Source organism: Polypterus senegalus, chromosome 14, assembly GCF_016835505.1.
Source record: "Polypterus senegalus isolate Bchr_013 chromosome 14, ASM1683550v1, whole genome shotgun sequence".
NCBI classification, from domain to species: domain Eukaryota; kingdom Metazoa; phylum Chordata; class Cladistia; order Polypteriformes; family Polypteridae; genus Polypterus; species Polypterus senegalus.
Window position 1 is genome coordinate 21,305,106 of NC_053167.1, and position 23,177 is coordinate 21,328,282.

The 23,177-nt window shown below is 39.7% G+C and overlaps 1 protein-coding gene across 1 annotated transcript in view; it reads right to left on the bottom strand.

Moving 5' to 3' along the window:
* The window catches only part of LOC120514612 (brefeldin A-inhibited guanine nucleotide-exchange protein 2-like), a 570,108-nt gene that overhangs the window by 58,979 nt on the left and 487,952 nt on the right, over window positions 1-23,177 (bottom strand). Inside the window, exons 24-25 of the mRNA XM_039735092.1 lie at window positions 14,943-15,057; window positions 12,875-13,005 (exon numbers count right to left, since the gene is read on the bottom strand). Coding sequence (XP_039591026.1) covers window positions 12,875-13,005; window positions 14,943-15,057 — 246 coding nt within the window. The remainder of the gene's footprint in view (window positions 1-12,874; window positions 13,006-14,942; window positions 15,058-23,177) is intronic.

Consider the following 23,177-nt stretch of genomic DNA (forward strand, 5'->3'; position numbering starts at 1 on the left):
GCCTGGAGAAGTTTACCTGGATAACGCAGATGCCTGCAGCATTGCCTACCCTCAGTTGGTTCACCACCTGTGCAATCTCAGTGAGATTGCGTTGCTCACAGCTAGGTTCAAGGATGATACAACAGCTTTCGTGGCGTAGTGGTAAGATTTGCTGACTTGTAATCAAGGGGCCACTGGTTCCATCCCCACTGCCTCCTATACAGTATTTGCCATTTTCAGTAGTAAGCTGCTCTTATTGTTAATATTATACAGTACACACATACATTTGGTTTGCGTCTGTAACAGACCGTGTACATTTAAAATACTGTACTTGAAAAGGTTACATTTTTTTCACTTTTATTCTCTCGCTCACAATCACAATCCATACTGCCACCCTAGGGATCTGATGCTATTAGTTTTTATTTGAAACTGGGAATAACTGTAGATGTGAGTAGTGTTTTGAGGCAATGGAACGGGACATTCTCTGATCTGGAGGGATTAAAGCTGAAACACAAATGCTGTTGAATCTGCCTTCTTCATATCTCACCGTCACTATTTTTTTTATTCAGTTTTATTGAGTGCTCCTGCTCACGCAGAATTAGTATGCACCTTATGGTTTATGATGTGTGTAGAAGAAGAGTGTTCTCCTCGGCACCTTGTGCCCTGTGTATTTGGTAACTAAGTTTCATAACAGTGCTCTGCCAGTAAAAAAAGTAATCTTGATTTACTGAACTGACAAAAATATGTTACCCAATGCCTAACTTCCTCAAAGTACATGGCTCAGGAAAGAAGAAAGATCATAAGATTGCAGGGCATATGTGCAAGGCACCTGTATATTTTAAGGGGAACTTAGATAATGTCTAGTTCAGATATTACATCATTTACAGAATCATAAGATAGAGGGGTATTTAAAGTTCCCCCTAGCCATTGTTCAGGGTTCAGAGGAACAGCCTGCTGCAACGGACTGTGCTCTCTGGATCTCCACTTTCTGTGACTCCTGATGCAGAATAAACAAGAACTTGTAAAAAACATCACCTGCTGTCGAGTCTGCAATTTCTTTCGCCCACATGTGAAAAAAAAAAAAGCACATGAATAGTACTAATCAGAAAGTATCATCACACTAATGCAATATTATGTGAAAACGAACAACGTCAGATCGGGTGTGAATTTACGTTGGCGCTGTTACTTAGAGTCAGATCAGAGGCCTCTGAATGATCTGCTTGCTGCTTGTCTTAATCGGCACATTAACAGGAAAAAGACGCTGACAGAGAGGTACAAACGTATTTAAGGTGGGCCGGATTTATGAGTTTTCTCGTAGGCTCTGGTAATTCTAGTGTTAAGTGAGAAATCTTAAAAGTAAAAAAATGAATAGACTCCTTGGTTTTTGGTCTTGTCCATTGCAAGAGATGGATGTCTGAAGTGGAGCTCCGCTAGCAGCGGTGTTATTTTTCATATTATCTGATTATTATCCTGAGATATCCTGTATTTATCCAACCTGAGGGGCACTGCTACAGTATATGTAAGCATATATAAACATGGCCAACAAGAAAGGGGGTCCAAAAGAACCGAAAACTAAAGCTGCACCCAAGCTAAGATCAGCAAGCCCTAGTTCAAAATACGGCCTTTCAGAGACTGACCCGGATCAGATGGGCGAAAGCCCAGACTCCTCGGGACCATGGTCCACTACATCGTCACCGGCTGTGAGCGAAATGGGGAGCGAATGTACGAGCGTGAGTGAAGCAGGTCTCGATAGCTCGCTGATTGGAGAAGATCTCCTGAAACTGGAAAAGACCTTGCAGTCCGCGGTTTCAATTACTCCACGTGAGCCGGGAACATCGGGGACACCGGCTACAATAGAGCCTGCCGCTTCACCCAAGGTGCAAGAAAGCAGAATTGATCTGTCTGAACTGAAGGCGATGTTCGCTGAGCTCATGCAAGAGATAAAGAAAAGCGAGAAGGCAAATGAGAAGCTGCGACAGGAGCTGCAACAGGACGTAAAGAAAAGCGAGAAGGCAAATGAGAAGCTGCAACAGGAGCTGCGACAGATGCAGCAGCAGGATAATAAAGTCTTTAAAGATATGCTGGGTAAAACTGAAGAGCACATTCAGGAAACTTCAGTTAAATTGAGCACGCTTGCTGATCAACTGTAGGATGTCAAGGAGACATTCACGATTGAAACAGCCAAAAATTTAGCTGCCAGTGCTGTACAGAAAGCAGAAACTGTCAGCTCTGAATGCAAAAATCTCGAAGACAGACTGGCAGCTTTGGAAGATGGAAGCAGAAGGAATAATGTCAGAAGTGAAGGTCTGCCTGAGAATCGAGAAAGTCCAAACCCTGTGAAATTCGCAGCTGAACCTTTTTCTAAAATAATTGGAGAGGACTTTAAAGCAGATTCTGAGATAGCAGCGGCTTATCGCATAAGCAGGTCAAATACCGTTAGACCTAGATCTTTTATTATTCGCTTTGAAAGATTATCATTTAAGCTAGAGGTGATGGCACTCCTCAGACACAAGTAAGAGATTATATATGAAAATAACCACATTCGCATCTTCCCTGATTTCTCTCCAGCAACAGCTACTAAACGCGCAGCCTTCTACAACATTAAACAGCGGTTACAGCAAGCCAATATCAAATACAGCCTCTTGTATCCTGCCAAACTGAAAGTGGAATTGCAGGGTCAATTCTATGTCTTCGCTAGCAAGGAAGAAGCAGAAAAGGAATTAAGAAAGCTGATCCCGGACTATTCTGATACATAATAGTGAGTCATGGCTGTTAATGATATGGCAAGGATTAATAATCTACTGTCTGATCTATTTGTTTAAAATACAGGTTTTTATCATTATATATTCTCATTATCACTTATTATTACTCGGGCGCTATCTGTTTATGTTTTATTGTGCTTAGTTACTTTGTTTTTCTTTTTTTTTTATTATCTAATTATTTTCTCTCTACCCTAAACGAGACACACCCTTGGTTTATTGTTATTGCTATTATTGCATTAAGACTTATTATGCTTATTCTGGACCACTTTCTAACACCATTCCCCGGGTTTATTATCCGGGTGTATTATCTTAATACACTAAGATTGCTGAAGATTATATATATTTCTAAGTGCAGTTTGTTAATGATTAAATTTTATGCATATAGTATTTAGACTATATTGGTAACAGATATCTCTATTTTTTAACCCTAAAATGCCACTGCGTGGGAGCTTGTTTTGCTTTGGACGTGCTCTGTCTCTGGGTATGTCAGAGGACCGGGACTTTGTTAAGTGGGTTTAGCCTCACGTGGGGAGGCAAAAAGGGAGGGTGGGGTTAAGGGGGAGAGAAAGAGAGCAGGCTTGATCTATACCTAATCTATCCTTTTAATCTTTATAATTATAACTACCAACGTAATAATAGGCTGCATGGCAATAACTCTTGGGAAATAGGAAATTAAGGCTGAAGCTGTCTCACTTCCAGTTAAGACTATAAAATGACATCAAAAACTCAGAATCAATGTCTCCATGATGGGACAGTTAACTTTGTGAGCTGGAATGTTAAAGGCCTGAATCATGAATTAAAGAGAAAGAAAGTACTCTCTCACCTAACAGGTCTAAATGCTAAAATAGTATTTTTATAGGAGACCCACTTACTAGGCAAGGATCAGTTCCGCTGCAAAAGACTGGACTGGCCAAATGTTCCATTCTAGTTTTACAAAGAAAACTAGAGGTGTGGGAATTCTCATACATAGAACAGTCTCATTTGTAGCATCAGATGTAGTATTGGATCCTGAAGGGAGATATGTGATGGTCATGGGAGACTTATCTAACTGTAAAATGATTTTGATAAATGTTTATGCACCTAATGTTGATGATAAGGAATTTATACAAAATTTATTTGCATCCATTCCCAATCTGAACACTCATAAAATTATAATGGCTGGGGACTTTTAATTGTGTTTTAAATCCACTCTTAGATAGGACTTCTACCACAGGGGGAACAACATCTAGCACCGCAAAGATAATTACAAAGTTTATAACTGATCACGTTATCAGACCCCTGGAGGTTTTTAAACCCAAATTCAAGAACATATTCTTTCTACTCACCAGTACATCATTGCTACTCAAGGATTGATTATTTCTTTATAGATAATAACTTCTTGCCTATGATTAAATCTTGCAAATACAATGCTATTGTTATTTCTGACCATGCACCTCTGATCTTGAAGCTTAAGTTACTAAGCCCCACACACTCACCTCGCAGATGGCGTCTCAACCCGCTTCTATTAGCAGACGAGAATTGTACAGAATTTATATCCAAACAAATCAGTTTCTTCCTAGAGACAAATACATCCTCAGATATTTCTGCAGGAATACTCTGGGAAACTCTTAAGGCCTTCTTAAGAGAACAGATGATCTCATATCTTTCCCACAGAAATAAATTTGAAACCAAGAAAGTAGCAGAGATAAAAAGCGAAATTACTAGAATAGATGAAGAACATGCCAGACTACCAAGCGAGACTCTACATAGGAAAAGGCAGGCTCTGCATTCAGAACTAAACCTCTTGACAACTAAAGAAACTGAACAACTAATTTATAAATCCAGACATCATTACTATGAACATGGAGAGAAAGCTAATAAGCTTTTAGCTCAACAAATTCACAAGCAAGAAGTGCAACACAATCTCAGTAATCACCAACACGAACGGAGATAAAATCATCGACCACAAAAATATAATGCACACTTTCTTAGACTACTATAAATCCGTATATACTACTGAATTTAAAGAAGACAATACACAATCTAATGAATTTCTGGATACATTACAGATACCACAAATAGACACCTTTAGTGTGGAGGAACTTGATAAACCTCTGATATTATCAGAATTACTAGATGCTATAAAGTCACTTCAAGGCAGGAAAGCAGCAGGCCCTGATGGCTACCCTGCAGAATTTTATAAGAAATTCTCCGCTCAGCTAGCTCCCCTCCTATTAGCAACATTTACAGAAGCCAGAGACAACCAAACTCTTCCTCAAACTTTTCACCAAGCACTAATCACCATTTTTCCAAAACAAAATAAGGACTTATTACAATGTGCATCATACAGACCAATTTCGCTTTTGAATAATGACGTTAAAATACTAACTAAAATCATAGCTAGAAGGATGGAGAAAGTGCTCCCCTCGGTAATATCACAAGATCAATCTGGATTTCTTAGGGCCGACACTTATCTTCAAATCTTCGATGCCTGTTTAATGTAATATACTCACCAACTAAATCAAACACCCCAGAAATATTATTATCATTGGATGCAGAAAAAGCATTTGACATGATTGAATGGAAATACCTTTTACTACATTTAGAGAAGTTTGGGTTTGGCCCGAACATTTGTGCATGGATCAAATTACTGTATACCAATCCAGAAGCTTCAGTTTGTATCAACAACATTTGCTCAGACTACTTTAAACTAGAACGTGGTACTAGACAAGGATGCCCCTTGTCACCACTACTGTTTGCAATTGCCATTGAACCACTGGCAATACATTGTCGAAATACTGATCAGATAAAGGGGATTATCAGAGAAGGACTGGAACAGAAAATTTCATTATATGCAGATGATATGGTACTGTATATTTCAGACCCAGAAAATTCTGTGCCTGCAGTCTTAACAGCACTCACAGAATTTCAAAAGATCTCTGGTCTCAGAATTAATCTGAATAAAAGTGTACTCTTTCCAGTGAATTCTCAAGCATATAATATTAGATTAGACACCCTACCTTTTATCATTGCAGAACAGTTTAAATACCTAGGGGTAAACATCACAAGTAAACATAAAGCTCTTTATCAACAAAATTTCCGTCTGCATGGAAAAAAGTAAGCAAGACTTACATAGATGGTCAACCCTTCATCTCACTCTAGCTGGAAGAATTAACACTGTTAAGATGAATATTCTTCCTAAGCTCCTTTTTTTATTTCAAAACATCCCAATATACATCAATAAATCATTTTTTAAGGAATTAGATTCAACAATAACCTCGTTTATTTGGAACTCAAAACATCCATGTATCCAAAGAGCAACCCTACAAAGACAAAAGGCAGAAGGCGGCATGGCTATACCCAACTTCCAGTTTTATTATAACATCTTTGCATCCTATGAATAATTACAATCTAAATTTAACATTCCAGCTACACATTTCTTTCACTATCTTAAAATTAGGAACTTTGTTAAACAGAACCTTCCCTGATTTTTCTCATCTTGCACCCTCATCCATGTTGGAAAAAATATTGCTCAATCTCAAGCACTCAGACACCATCTCTGCAATATATAAAATCATTTTACAGTCCCTCCCTTTCAAAGATCCTAAAGGACAATGGGAAAAAGATCTCTCAATTAATATATCAGAAAAGTAGTGGAAAGCAGCAATGCAGAGAATTCACTCGAGCTCCATATGCGCAAAGCATACAATTATACAACTCAAAATTATATCGAGCACATCTGTCTCATCTAAAACTCTCCAAAATGTTTCCATGGCATGATCCAACCTGCGAACGCTGCAATCAAGTCCCAGCCTCACTGGGTCACATGTTCTGGGCCTGCACCAAATTGACATCATTCTGGACCAAAATGTTTACCTTTCAGACAGCCTTTGTCTCATAATCCCTCCTAACCCATTAACAGCTGTGTTTGGGATTCTTTCAGATGGGTTTAAAGTGGAGAAAGACAAACAAACTGTGATTGCATTCACTACACCTTTGGCACACAGATTTATTCTGCTAAACTGGAAGAACCCAAACTCTCCTCTTTTAAGTCAGTGGGAAACTGATCTGCTATACTATTTGAAATTGGAAAAAATCAAATACTCAGTTAGAGGATCTGTACAGACTTTTCTCAAAACATGGCAGGATCTAATCAGTAATATTTTAAAATAAGCTCTTAAAGCACAGAGGAAGCAATTATTTCAGTATTTCTTTGTCTTCATCTCCATTGGCTTATCAAACTTATTAATTTAGGTATGTTTACAGGCCTTAAATTTTACGCCGTTTGCCTTGCTCTCTCTCTCTCAGGGGTGGGGGTCGACTTGTTCTTAACTCAATTTTACTTTTTGTAAAAATTGATTGATTTGTATGGAATGATTGCAATAAAATTAATAAAACTTCAAAAACAAAAAAACAATCAATTCATGACATGAATAGTACCAATCAGAAAACATCATCACACTAATGCAGTATTATTTGAAAAAGAACAGCGTCAGATCGGGTGTGAATTTACGTTGGTGCTGTTACTTAGAGTCAGATCAGGGGCTTCTGAGTGATCTGCTTACTGGTTGTCTTAATCAGCACATTTACGGGACAAAGACGCTGACGGAGAGGTGCAAACGTATTTAAGGTGGGCTGGATTTACACGTTTTCTCGTAAGCTCTGGTAATTCTAGTGTTAAGTGAGAAATCTTAAAAGTAAAAAATAAATAGACTCCTTCAGGCTAGGGTTCATTTAACAAAAGAGAAGAACAATGTATGGTCAAGATCTTTGGATAACTGTCCAACAAAGTCTTTTGAAGTTTCTAATGAGTTTTTCAAAACAATGTGGATCTGTAGTCAGGTTGTCTGTGTCAGTCTGAGAGATACAAGCAATCCTCATACCCAGCCATAAAACTCTATTTAAACCATGTTGCACTGTGTTAAATTTTAGCATGAGTTTATTTTCCCGTTCTTTTCTCTCTTGCTGTGTTCTGAAGTTGCCCATAAGCACAGTGACTTTAAAGTCCCTCTCACTGTGTCCATGACTGTTGAAGTGGGCTGCTACAGGAACATATGTGTTGCCACGTTTAATGTGGAACTTCGTTCTCTGGTGGAGTATTTGTCCAGTTTCTCTCACATAGAGTGCAGTGTCAGGACATTTCATGCAGAGAATAAGGTAGACCACATTAGATAACCTGCAGGAAAATGATCCCTTTATGTGATGTTCTAGTCAGCAGAGTGATATAACTACTATCTATCTATCTATAACTATACGGTCTGTATTATAAATGTGGGCACACGTTTTACATCTTTTCTGTAGGCAGGGAGATGAGCCATTTTCTATTGGTTCACTTAGGGAGCTTCAGACAATTAGTTGCTGAAGGTTTGGTTGTTGTCTGTATGCCAGGAGGGGAGGTTCAGAAAATAAATTTTTCAGTGTTTGGTCATTGTTTAGCATTGGTTGAAGTTCTTTTATAATTTTTCGAAGTGCTTCAAGATGTGGGTTGTAGGTGACAACAAGGGGGATTTGGTTCTTGTTGTCTTTGTTTCTGTCTGTCTGTTGGTTTGTGAAAAATAGAAGTTACAAGGGTGTTGTCTTTCAGTTGAATGATACTGTCAAGGAAGCTGACTTCTGTTTTTGAGTAATTAAGCTTCAACTTTATGTTGGGGTGAAAAGAATTATATTCATTATGAAAATGGAGGAGGTCCTTCTCACTGGCAATCTAGATTATGAAGATGTCATCTATGTAATGGAGATACAACATTTGTTTTAAGATGCACATTGACATGAAATCTTCCTCCAATTTTACCATCAATAGGTTTGCATAGTGAGGTGCAAACTGACAGCCCATTGCAGTCCCCATTTGTTGCAAGCAGAAATCTTGTCCAAAAGAGAATAAATGATGTGTCAGAGTGAATTTTATCATTTCTATTACTGACTTTGTGGGTAAATCATGTTGTCTGAGGTACGTTTCACATTCCAATATGCCATCATCATGGGGGATGTTTGTGTAAAGTGCCTCAACATCCATTGTGGCCAGTAAAGTTCTCTCAGGTAAGGGGCCTATAGCAGACAGTTTAATTTTTTTTTTTTTTTTAAATCAATGGTGTCCTGGATGTAGCTAGTTGTATTACGCGCGAGGGGTTTAAGGATGTGCTCCACCCAACCTGAAACACTTTCTGTAAGGAAGCCAGTTCCAGAGATTCCTTCCTGGGTTCCCTTCTTTGTGGATTTTAGGAAGCATGTAGAGGTAACCCATTTTGGGGTTCTCAGGAATTAAACTGTTTACATGATCCCTGATGCCAAGAGGAAAGCTACTTACTATCTTTTTTAGTTCCTTTTTGTAGAGATCTGTTGGGTCTTCTTGTAGTTTGTAATAATTCATAGTATTGGACAATTGTCTTTGTGCCTCCTGTATATAATCTGTTGTGTTCATGATAACTAAAGCACCCCTTTTGTCTGCTGGTTTGATAATGATTTCTGCATTTCCTTTAGTGAATGTATGGCTATCCACTCATCCTCAGTAATGTTTTCTATCCAATTTTGCTGCCTGTTTAAGATTCCTGTTTTCACTCTCTGTCCATTGTGGAGTTTCTGCCAGCTTCTGTTGTTCATGTGGATTTATTGGTGGGGTTGTTTTAACTACTTCTTGTTGGCTCCTGTGTGTTACCATTTTATTTCTTGTGGAAAAATTCTTTTAGTCTGAGTTTTCTGAAGAACTCTTCCATATCACGGCAGAGTCTGATGTTGTCAATGGGCTTTGCAGGACTATATAAGAGTCCCTTTGTAAGTACTGAAATCTCTGCTTCATTTGGTGTGTATGAGGAGAGATTAACAATGCAGGTCTGTTACTCTTTGTTTTTTGCTATTAAGTGTCCAGCTTTCTCTCTTAGTCTATTCAGCTTTTTCTGTTTGTTGACAATAAGGAGCTTCTGGAGTATTTTGTAATAGAGATGAAGCTCCTTTACCATCTCCTGCCTGGGATTTAGTTGAATGGTAAAACTAAAAAAAATGACAAAAAAATTAGGTTATAGAACTGCTAGAGAATTTCAACACCTTCTGGCCCCTTAAGCTCCTGTAATATTCTCCCTCTGAACTGCCTGCTGTTTGTCCTTTTATGATGTTAACTTTACTTTTCTCTGTCTGTTCTCTTAACCTTTTGCTCCTTTAATCCCTTACTTAAAAGCTCTCCACTCGCACTGTTTGTATTCTCCCGTATTAATGAACCCTTATGCTGTCTCCCACTTAACTGCTCTATTTCTTGACCTCTAAGAAACCTAAAAAAAAATAAAACTTGCTTAGAGAATATTTGCAGTTTATTAATTTCTTACTGTCTGCTCCTACAGCCCCTTGTGCCTGATTGGGCATCTTAATGCACTGCAGTGCCTTCCCCTTTATTGTTTTGAAGTCAGCAGTGGCCTTTTTTAACTAAGCAATCACTGTTTCTGTAATTTATTAACTATTTATTTTAATGACACGTGTTGAATAATAAAAATTTTAATCAATATATTAAATAATAGTTGAACAAAGAATCTTGGGCTGAGGACCTTTTGACCTAGGAAGGGGAAGAAGATTTCTGTCAAACTGCTGACCTTTTAGTCTGTACTCAGGAAACTGTTAATCTTAACAAACATCTAGGATTGTAAAATCGACAGCAACAGACTTTTTCACTTCCTTTTTTAGTGGTTGAACAAATGTGTTATAATTTTGGGCATATTACTGAATCCCCCCAAAGAATTGTGTAACCTTGTCACGTGATAGGCTATCTCTGTAAGATTTTTCTGTTATAAAAAGGAAACACCCCCCCCCAAGATTGGGCTATTGTTGGTGACTTTCAGTGATTTTACCTGACAGAGCTAGAGTGGTCTCCCTGCCGCCAAGAATAAAGAAATTGCTTTTTACTTTACATTTGCTGTCTGCTTGCTGTTTGCCTCGAACCTTCATCCACAAACGGTTATTGACTTAAAGATGCCAACATCAGTTACTGCTGCTTTCTATATTGCCTCTTCAATGCTAGTTCAAATTCAAATAACAAGAACAAGTACCTGAAAAAATGTACAAGTAACTTTTCCAAGCGCACCCCCAAACACCCAGCTACTATTGCTCTTGTTTAGGCGAAAAAAAAAAAACTTTCAAAAATGGGAAAAGCTGCTTTAAATATTTCTGCACAGTTTTTTAGCGGCAACCAAAACCCAAGTTTATAGGAGCAAAATGTATTTTGAAATACATTTAATATTTAAAAAATATGTTTTTCAAATAGATTTCTCTCACATTACAGAAAGTACAAAAGAAAACACAAAAACTCTCAGCAACTCTCAGCTGCCTCTTTGTTCACAAAGTTGATGTCAGCACGTTATTGCATGCCATATGTAACATATTTTGAATATTGACGAAATGATCTGTTTTAAAAAGATACATTTGACACCCTTGTTGTAACTTGATTTTTAGTGATTTAAGCATTTTGCTTCATAATTATTATCAGTTATTGTCCAGCTCCTCTAGAAATGTTCAGTGACCCCTGGGTGATAACCACCAGGATAGAAGTCCAGTCTCAGTTATCTTAAATGATCCTGTCTGGTCAATAGAGTAAGGATATGTATAGTGCCACCATGCAAGTGTTATATGCTAAAAGACGTTTCAGTGGTCATGGACATCTGATTGATCTCTCATTACATGGAACATATTGAATATAAACCTGAAGCTGAGGTGAAGAAATTATTTTTATTAGGTTTAGCCTTTTATGAACTAAGGGGTTTTGGACATTATTGTGCCTAAATTACACATCCAAAAATAAATGGCTATTACTCTGTTTATGTAATAAAGAAGCTGCAAATGGCTTTTTTTAATAAAGTATTTACATGATTAAAACAACTTTGCTTACATCAATATCAACTAAATAAACAAAGAAAATGGTGCTTTAGATATTTCTCTCCAAAAAGCTGGATTTTGCAGTACATAACTAAGACATTTTATGTTCCACTACCCTGGAAGCAAGTTCCTTTTGTGTGCCAATCTGTCTGCTATCCATGTACCAAGTTCAGATGTCATTTTCCTTTGTATTGCAGTTATACTGTTTGGCACAAGGTAGTCCCCTTTTTGGAAACATTTACTCTGTCGTGACTTAACAATCTCTCAAAACAAGCATTTTTAGTTATATATTTTTTTATTTTAGAACAAAAATATACATTTACACAACAAACACATAACATCACTCTGAAGCAACATTTAAACATTTTGTAAGTGTTGTATATACTGTATGTATAACTATGTACTCATCCAAACCCTTTCTTTCAAAATAATTTTTCATGCCAGTCCTTGAAAAATTTCACTTACACTAGACACAGAGGAAGCTTACATTTTGTACAGTAGATTGTTTTTTTTGTGCTGAAATTCATCCATTTTCTTTTGCCTTCTGTTGCAGTTGCCCAAGAAAAGGTTTATTTATTTATTATTATTGTTGTTGCTTTTTTCTTACATTTCATGTATGGAATAAACCAAACACATAACACAGATTTCAATAACAACCTCTTCTAGTGCTGGGTTCCAGGGGTGAGGACAATGTCTTTACTGGTAGCACAGGGCAGGAAACAAGCAGCCTTGAGCACAGAGCTAGTATTATAAACACACACAACTAAACCAGCGTTTCTCTGACACTTTCAACTGATTGCCAATGCAGTTAAAAGCATATGTGACTTTTTCACGGTGTAACACACACCCAACTTTTTCCTCATGATGCCAAAGGGATTGACACAGCCTTAGGAGATTTATTATCCTGTTTCTAATTATATGTCTAAGTATATTAATTATACAAGTCACTAACTAACAACATTCAGTGACATTCAATCAGGCAAGCTAGGGTTGGTCCTCATGTGAAACTTTGTGAGGCACAAGTGCAGCATAGCAATTTCTCATTGGTATGGTAAGAAACATTACCAGTGTACTCTAAATTGAAACTGAAAGAGAACTACTCAGAAAACTAACATAGGGAGAATGTGGAGCAGGCAGCCTCAGGGTATGATAATAGAACCGATGATGCTTGAACTGTAAAACTGCATGCAATGACACTTCTTAGTAAATTATATAAAATATATAAATTATTTCCTTCAAAAGTAGACCTGTCAGTAATTTGCTAATTCAGTGATGCTGAAATGTAATGGAAATCAGCTGTGTACCTGAGCTGCAGCCTTATGTTCATCTTCCTCTTGTTTGCTGGTTGCATTGTAGAAGACAATGTTGTCTATTGTCTGAATCAGTTCCAATTGCACTACACATTTAATTAGAAGGCTCCCAAACAGCTTGTAATCTGTGAGTTTTCAAAGAAAAAGCAAAAAGAAAATTGATTAGATGTTATTATATTAGTGTGGAAAGTTCCCCACTCACCTAAAGAATCATCTGCCACATCTGAATTTATGATTCAAGTGATAACAAGTTGTCCAGTTAATGAAGCAGTAAAGCACTCTTAAACCATTACACAACTACCATGATATATGATCCCCGACACATGATTCTTGCTGTGAAAAATGTACTGGTGTTATGTAGTATTAATGACAATTTAATAGATTTTTCCAAAGAGAGTAATGTTAGGAGTTTTGACTTTGGGCTTCAAGTTATTGTTTCATTTAAACATGCTGTGTAGATTGTATAATTTTTATTACGCAAGTTAGTGAATACACTCTTAATAATGTTTTTTTTAATTGTACTTTATGGATCATTTCTTTGTGGATAGTGTTTCCTTGTAGAACTATTCCTTGGGAAAGAACCACTTGATTCTGGGAAGGGTTCTTTGTATGTGAAGTTGGTTCTTTGAAAAACGTCCTAGTATTTGGGAAAAAAACTGAAATCTTTAATGTAATAGTACATTACCTAGCTGTAAACTTACAGATTAAGAAAACCTGGACTTAACATATGTAACTGGACATATTCAGCAATAAACCAATTAAAATCATGACTCATTGGTATTTCGCAAATCTGTTTCTATTTGTTCATGGTTATTTATTGTATGGAGCCAATTGAAGATCTAAATTAATAAATGTTCTATTTGAAACATTCATGCAGATGAGAATTTTTGAAACCACAAACGATTCCTCTATGGCATCACTCTGAAGAACCACTCTGGCACCTTTATTTCAAAGAGTGTACTTACATAAACCCTTGGCACATATCTGCATAATGGAAAAATTCCAAAAGACTGGACAATACCAAATATTATCCTTTGGACTAAAAGGGTATTCAGATTGATTCAAGTAACTATAGGCCATTAAGTGTAATGTGCATCATAGGCAAATTAATGGAAGCAATTATTAAGGAAAACTTTGAGAAGAGCATGTCTGGAACAGGTGTATTAGGAAATACTAAACATGGGTTCAGAGGAGGAAGGTTGTGTTTCACTAATATGCTGGAATTCTATGAAGTGGCAACAAAAGCTTACAGAAAGAGAGGTTGATATGGTATTATTTATTCTTTATTTTTCAGACAGCTTTTGATAAGGTACCAAATGAAAGGTTAATGAACAAACTAAAAGAAGTGGGAATTGTGGTGTATAGGTGAGTACAAAATTGGCTCAAACACAGGAAGCAAAGGGTTAGGGTGAAGAGAATTTTTTTTGAATTAGGTGATGTTAAAAATGGTGTCCCCTCAGTGATCACCCCTTGAGCTGCTGCTCTTTTAATACACATAAACTATTTGGACAAGAATGTAATCAGTAAGTTGGAAAAAATTACAGATGATACCAAACTAGATTAAATGGTAGATAATGTAGAATCATCTAAATTCTTAAGCATACGGGCATATGAACAGCATGCAGGCATGGCAGATTTGCAGCACATGAAATTTAATGTAAGTAAATGTAAAGTATTACATATAGAAAGTAAAAATATTAGATTTGAATACACAATAGAAGGTTTGAAAATAAACCTTATGAGAAGGACCTAGGCGTCATAGTAGACTCATCCCTATCTATATCCAGACAACGTAAAGAAAGCTAATAAGAAGTTAGGTTAAATATCACAATGTGTGGAGTACAAGTCAAGGGAGATTATGCTTAAGTTATACAATGCACTAGTGAGGCCTCACCTGGAGTACTGTGTTCAGTTTTGTCTCCATATTACAACCTTTCTAACATTCCAGTGATTAATGAATTAACTCAACAGCAAAAGAATTAAAGAATCAACTCAACAGCAGAAAATATATACATCTTCTTTGGAGCACTTTCATTTAATTCCTTGCTCATTTGTGTCTTACTTGCAAAGGATTTTCCTTTCCAGGTTTCATCACTGTGGTTAGACAGCTGGCTCAACCCTCTTTCTGATGGATTTCTCTCAGTACTGCAAATTGACTGACAATCTGTTTCCACATCCTGCAGACAGAAATACAGTAAGAGAATTTCAGTTGTTTTAATAAAAATATATGAATAGTACTGACAAAGAAAGGTCATTCAGCCTAATACAGTTAATCATTTCTAATTAACTTGTTTCGAAATATTGATGAGATTCGATGATTTCCAAGGCAGTCGTTTGAACTAAAATACTAGGTAACATGCTTTGTTCATATACAATTTTCTGTTAGAAACAAGGTACCAAGTACAGTAGGTGAAAGCAACACTGAAAAATATTCAAATTATCACGTAATGATTATCTCTCACTATGAGTAGAAACATATTCATTTTACTCTGTGTGAATGCTATGCATGCATATGTTCATTATGGAATTTTACAAAAAGGATACTTGTAAGCAGATTGTTTGCACTGTGACCTAAGCTAAGATTAAAAATAGAACGGTGTTCGTCTTTTTTGGAGGGGGTGGGGGTTTAGGTAGTACAAAGGATTTACTAGACTTCTCTTAAGGGATTAGAACATTAGAACACTCTAGACAAGAACAGGCCATTCAGCCCAACAAAGCTCGCCAGTCCTATCCACTTGTTTCCTCCAAGAAAACATCAAGTCGAGTTTTGAAAGTCCCTAACGTCTTACTGTCTACCACACTACTTGGTAACTTATTCCAAGTGTCTATCGTTCTTTGTGTAAAGAAAAACTTCCTAATGTTTGTGTGAAATTTACCCTTAACAAGTTTCCAACTGTGTCCTTGTGTTCTTGATAAACTCATTTTAAAATACAAGTCTCGATCCACTGTACTAATTCCCTTCATAATTTTAAACACTTCAATCATGTCACCTCTTAATCTTCTTTTGCTTAAACTGTCAAGGCTCAGCTCTTTTAATCTTTCCTCAATATTCAACCCCTGTATCCTGGAATCAGCCTAGTCGCTCTTCTCTGGACCTTTTCTAGTGCTGCTATGTCCTTTTTGTAGCCTAGAGACCAAAACTGCACACAGTACTCATGATGAGGCCTCACCAGTGTATTATAAAGGTTGAGCATAACCTCCTTGGACTTGTACTCCACAGATCGTGCTATATAACCTAACATTCTGTTAGCCTTCTTAATGGCTTCTGAATACTGTTGGGAAGTTGATAGCTTAGAGTCCACTGTGACTCCTAAATCCTTCTCATAAGGTGCACTCTCGATTTTCTGACCGTCCATTGTGTATTCAAACCTAATATTTTTACTTCCTATGTGTAATACTTTACATTTACTGACATTAAATTTCATCTGCCACAAATCTGCCCAAGCCTGTATGCTATCCAAGTCCTTCTGTAATGATATAATGGATTCCAAATTATCTGCTAATCCACCTATCTTGGTATCATCTGCAAACTTAACCAGCTTGTTACTTATATTCCTATCTGAATCATTTATATATATTAAAAATAGCAGCGGCCCTAGCACTGACCCCTGTGGAACACCACTCTTAACATTGGCCAGTTCTGATGAAGTTCCTCGCACCATCACCCTCTGCTTACTGTGTCTGAGCAAATTCTGCACCCATCTAGAAACCATCACCTTGAACTCCCACTTCTTTTAACTTGATGACCAACCTCTCATGTGGCACCTTATCAAATGCTTTCTGAAAGTCCAGATAAATAATATCATAAGCTCCACTTTGATCGTACAAGCTCCACTTGTGATGATATCTTTGTGGCATGTTCTAGCTGAAGTAAAACATCCATTAATAAACAAACCCACTTCTTGACAGATCAAACAGAAAGATAAAAATATAAGAGGGGAAAAGTTACTTTCAATTGTAGTATAAATTCTGCAATGCAATTAATTAGGCACAAGTAAAAACAGAAAACAAAACAAAGCCTTGCAACAATTAAGAGACTGATCTAAATTCTAGAACTAATACAAATGGTCTGAACTATAAAATTAAGGCGTTTTATCCCTCCAGAAACAGGTCTACTATTAACTATTTTTTTAAACTGAAGGTACAACCTTCATTAAGGAAATGCATTATTTGATTAAAAGTATTAAAGTATTAAAAGTAAGGTTTCTTTATTATGCGCTTTCTTATAGGTGTGGTCCCCATTATAGTAGACACGGTAGTTTGGTGCTCTGTCTTTTATCTTTCTTTTTGTGTTAAATTTGTTGTTCCCATACAGTTTCATGTACCATACAGTATACATGAGAACAGCTTCATGAATATCGGTTGCACTGTTTCATCTGATATGACTCCAGATGTTATAACTACATCCATTCATCTTATAGCATTGCTGATCACAAGGACCAATGCAGCTAAACAGATTGATGGCAGAGGACCAGAGGCAAAACAGCCGGCATCCTGGTTCAATACAGGAAGCAAGGTCTTCGACCACCCCTGCCAGGAATATGTCTGTATAATGCGCACTTGAAGGCAAAGTCAATGAATTACAGCTGTAAATGTACCAAAATTAACAATTATTTGCTATCTTTTCTGTGCTTCACTAAAATGTGGTTAAATGACTCTATTTCTGACTCTAAATTGGATTATCCAACTTCACTCTGTCTCATGTGAACACATTATTAAACTGCAACAAAACCAAGGGCTGTGGAGTGTGTTTGTACATTGTTAAGGCTGATGTAACAATGTGATAGTTCCTTTAAAACCATGCTACCTCAACCTAGAATTGCTTATTATAAAATGTAAGCTGTTTGATTTTCCATGTGAGTTTTCCTCAGGGATTCTGGCTGGTGTCTACATTTGCCCTTGTGCCAATGCCCATAAAGTGTAACGGCGATTCACAGATGCAATCACTGAACCTGAAAAACACAATCCAGATTCACAAATCATTATTTTTTAGTGATTTTAACCATGTGAATTTGAACCAGTCCTTCCTAAATTCAACAGCAGGAGACTCTCAGATCATCTTCAGACTAGCTTGCTTTGCTACCACATGGTCATTGAATGGAGTATTGAAACAGGCCACATGCCTGTCTAGATAAAGTTTTTTTCATCACGGTCTTCATGGCCAGATGGTAAGAGACAGATAAAGGCAAGGTGACCAACTTTACACCATTCTTACCACAAAACATAAACCAATGGTATGTCATAGTACAGAATGACTGGTTCAAGACCAATCCTAAACAGTCATACTGTAGACCAATAGAATAAATTTTCTAGTCCTTTTCTGATCAATTATCAAAAAAAGTGCTCAGATACAACTCATCCCTCAGATGCTTTTTTGAAAGGTTAAAGGCCTTTGTACAGTGGATGACTTATAGATTCTAAGTCCAAACACAGTCACCCTTACCAAGCTAGAAGCCAGATTGTCAGATTCAACAAACTATGGGTTAGACAATTTCAAGTCAATTCTTACATAGAAAGAGATTATAATTGAACACAGCCATATTCATATTTGTTCAGATTTTTCTCCTTCAACAGTTGCCAAAAGCTGTATTCGATACCATTAAACAGGTATAGAATACCTAGAACAGGTATAGGATACCTAAAATCAGATATAGCCTCTTCTTTTCAGCTAAATTGAAAAGAATAGTTGGTGGCCAATTCTGTGTCTTTAGTTCTCCTGAAGAAGCAAAAAAGACCTAAAAACACTGATCCAGACATCCTTTTAAGCATGAATATAAGTCATATTGTGCCTTGGCAATGCAAATTGGAACCTGCTTGCAACTTGGTCTATCCTTAAAAAATAATGTTTGCCATAACCATACCCTGTATTTCCTTTTTGGCTACTTTTTCATCTATATATATAAAAGGCAAAGCCCTCACTTACTCATCATTAATTCTCCCACTTTTCATATAGGTGGGAAGATGAAATTTCGCATGCACATTCCTTGCAGTGTACTTACAAAAGTTAGGTATGTTTCATGTCCTATTGCAACACCCAAGGGGGGGGGAATGGGTGTACCCCCTAAACTGTATATATAGATAGGGGAAACCCCTCCTCACTATTTCTGTGACTTCCAATATATGTAGGAAGCCCAAATTTCCCATGCTCATCTTTTACACTGTACTTACAAATATTAAGTATGTTTCATTTTGCACCATGCCCCGTAACGAACTTTCGAAAATAACATTTTCGTTTTGGTGCTTTACACCATTATGCCGTAAGGAATTTTCAGAACTGACCTCTCCTTTTGGCGGTTTCACTCCTTATTTCTGGTAACAGATGATTTATTTCATGGCACAGATGCACAAGGGCCACCCCCGGTCCCCCTACCTTTTTCCACACAGCCACGACATCCCGCGCTCATGTGCCTCCTCACTCGTTTCCTTACTTTCCTCAGCTGTTCGCCGTGCTCACTGCTCCCTTCTTCTTTACTCCAACGCTTCAAGCTTATTATTGTTCGTCTTGCTTCACATCTTCCTGCTGGTGATTCCTGCCTTTTCATTTAGTTTCTTCACACTCTTTATCCTCCTGGCATGCCTCTGCATACTCTACTTTTGAATGTCGGTGCACTAATTATGTTACTACGAAACTTACAACCACCAAAACCTTGTAATGGCACCAGGCTTCAGATCAAATCTCTGCATAAGAACTTCACCGAGGCAACTGTCTTCACTGGAGCTGGCTCAAGGGAGACTGTATTTATTCCTCACATCATTCTCATACCCTCTGACCTCCCATTCCAATTCAAACACCTCCAGTTTCCAGTAAGGTTCTGCTTTGCTATGACAATAAATAAGTCACAGGGCCAGACTCTAAAAAAAGTCGGCATTGACTTGACACAAGATTGCTTCTCACATAGCCAACTGTACTTTGCATGCTCAAGAGTAAGCTCAGCAGACAGCTTGGTCATTTTACAACCTGAGAGCAGAACTGCAAATGTCGTTTACAAAGAGGTCCTTGCATCCTAAAAATGTGCATTTCTTATACAACATTTACAATCATAAATTAAACTCTTTACAATCATCAAATTCACTCTCAATACTAAAATAAGCCTTTGACAATTACTTTAACAACCATGTTATGCTATTTTTAAAATGTTTCCTTTTCCTTTTCATAACTTCTTTAACAGACTACTTCTCCGCTGTGGAGCACAGGTATTTTGCTAGTCTAATATATTGATATTTATTCTATTAAAAATATCTGTATTTCAGTAACTAAAAGTGAAATTACCACCTATGGGAGGGGTCAAGGAGGTTGGGTGCAGTGTGAGTTGGGTGGTGGCCGAAGGCGGGGACCTTGGCGGTCTGATCCTCGGCTACAGAAACTGGCTCTTGGGACGTGGAATGTCACCTCTCTGAAGGGGAAGGAGCCTGAGCTACTGCGCGAGGTCGAGAGGTTCCGGCTAGATATAGTTGGACGCACAGCTTGGACTCTGGAACCAATCTCCTTGAGAGGGGCTGGACTCTCTACCACTCTGGAGTTGCCCCCGGTGAGAGGCGCTGAGCAGGTGTGGGCATACTTATTGCCCCCCGACTCGGAGCCTGTGCATTGGGGTTTACCCCGGTGGATGAGAGGGTGGCCTCCCTCCGCCTTTGGGTGGGGGGGAAGGGTCCTGACTGTTGTTTGTGCGTATGCGCCGAACAGCAGTTTGGAGTATCCACCCTTTTGGAGTCTCTGGAGGGGTTGCTAGAGGGCATACCTTCTGGGGATTCCCTCGTTTTGCTGGGAGACTTCAATGCTCACGTGGGCAATGACAGTGAGACCTGGAAGGGCGTGATTGGGAGGAATGGCCCCCCCGATCTGAACCCGAGCGGTGTTTTGTTATTGGACTTCTGTGCTTGTCACGGATTGTCCATAACATGTTCAAGCATAAGGGTGTTCATATGTGCACTTGGCACCAGGACACCCTAGGCCTCAGGTCGATGATCGACTTTGTGGTCGTGTCGTCGGACTTGCAGCCATATGTCTTGGACACTCGGGTGAAGAGAGGGGCGGAGCTGTCAACTGATCACCACCTGGTGGTGAGTTGGCTTCGATGGTGGGGGAAGATGCCAGTCAGACCTGGTAGGCCCAAACGTGTTGTGAGGGTCTGCTGGGAACGGCTGGCAGAGTCCCCTGTCAGAAGTAGCTTCAACTCCCACCTCCGGCAGAACTTCAACCACGTCCCGAGGGAGGTGGGGACATTGAGTCGAATGGGCCATGTTCCGTGCCTCTATTGTTGAGGCGGCTGACCGGAGCTGTGGCCGCAAGGTGGTCGGTTCCTGTCGTGGCGGTAATCCCCGAACCCGTTGGTGGACACGGCGGTGAGGGATGCCGTCAAGCTGAAGAAGGAGTCCTATAGGACTTTTTGTCCTGTGGGTCTCTGGAGGCAGCTGATAGGTACCGCAGGCCAAGCGGAACGCGCTTCGTTGTTGCTGAGGCAAAACTCGGGCATGGGAGGAGTTTGGAGAGGCCATGGAGAACGACTTTTGGACGGCTTCGAGGAGATTCTGGTCCACCGTCCGGCGTCTCAGGAGGGGGAAGCAGTGCAGTGTCAACACCGTATATAGTGGGGATGGTGCGCTGCTGACCTCACTTCGACGTTAGGGTCGGTGGGAGGAGTACTTCAAGACCTCCTCAATCCCACTAACATGCCTTCCAATGAGGAAGCAGAGCCTGGGGACTCTGAGGTGGGCTCTCCCATCTCTGGGACTGAAGTCACCGAGGTGGTCAAAAAACTCCTTGGTGGCAGGGCCCGGGGTGGATGAGATCGCCGGAGTTCCTTAAGGCTCTGGATGTTGTAGGACTGTCTTGGTTGACACGTCTCTGCAACATCGCATGGACATCGGGACAGTGCCTCTGGATTGGCAGACGGGGTGGTGGTCCCCTCTTTAAAAGGGGACCGGAGGGTGTGTTCCAACTATAGAGGGATCACACTCCTCAGCCTCCCTGGAAAAGTCTATTCGGGGTTCTGGAGAGGAGGGTCCGTCGGATAGTGAACCTCGGATTCAGGAGGAACAGTGTGGTTTTCGTCCTGGTCGCGAACAGTGGACCAGCTCTTCACCCTTAGCAGAGTCCTGGAGGGTGCATGGGAGTTTGCCCGACCGGTCTACATGTGTTTTGTGGACTTGGAAAAGGCATTCGACCGTGTCCCTCGGGAATCCTGTGGGGGTGCTCGGGAGTATGGGGTACCGGACCCCTGATAAGAGCTGTTGGTCTCTGTACAACCGTGTCAGAGCTTGGTCCGCATTGCCGGCAGTAAGTCGAGCCCGTTTCCAGTGAGAGTTGGACTCCGCCAGGGCTGCCCTTTGTCACCGATTCTGTTCATAACTTTTATGGACAGAATTTCTAGGCGCAGCCAGGGTGTTGAAGGGGTCGGTTTGGTGGACTCAGGATTGGGTCACTGCTTTTGCAGATGATGTTGTCCTGTTTGCTTCATCAGGCCGTGATCTTCAGCTCTCTGGATCGGTTCGCAGCTGAGTGTGAAGCGGCTGGGATGAGAATCAGCACCTCCAAATCCGAGAGCATGGTCCTCAGCCGGAAAAGGGTGGAGTGCCCTCTCAGGGTTGGGGGAGAGATCCTGCCCCAAGTGGAGGAGTTCAAGTATCTCGGGGTCTTGTTCACAAGTGAGGGAAGAATGGAGCGTGAGATCGACAGGCGGATCGGTGCGGCATCCGCAGTGATGCAGGCTCTGCATCGGTCTGTTGTGGTGAAAAAGGAGCTGAGCCGTAAGGCAAAACTCTCAATTTACCAGTCGATCTAGGCTCCTACCCTCACCTATGGTCATGAGCTATGGGTAGTGACCGAAAGAACGAGATCGTAAATACAAGGGGCTGAAATGAGTTTACTCTGCAGGGTGTCTGGGCTTTCCCTTAAAGATAGGGTGAGAAGCTCAGTCATCCGGGAGGGGCTCAGAGTAGAGCCGCTGCTCCTCCACATCGAGAGGAGTCAGATGAGGTGGCTCGGGCATCTGATCAGGATGCCTCCTGGACGCCTCCCTGGTGAGGTGTTCCGGGCACGTCCAACCGGGAGGAGGCCCCGGGGAAGACCCAGGACACGCTGGAGGGACTATGTCTCCCGGCTGGCCTGGGAACGCCTTTGGGATTCTCCGGAAGAGCTGGAAGAAGTGGCCGGGGAGAGGGAAGTCTGGGCCTCTCAGCTTAAGCTGCTGCCCCCGCGACCCGACCTCGGATAAGCGGAAGAGGATGGATGGATGGATGGAAAAGTGAAATTAGACAATACAAGTGTACATGGGGATTTGAAAGTTTATAGACACAT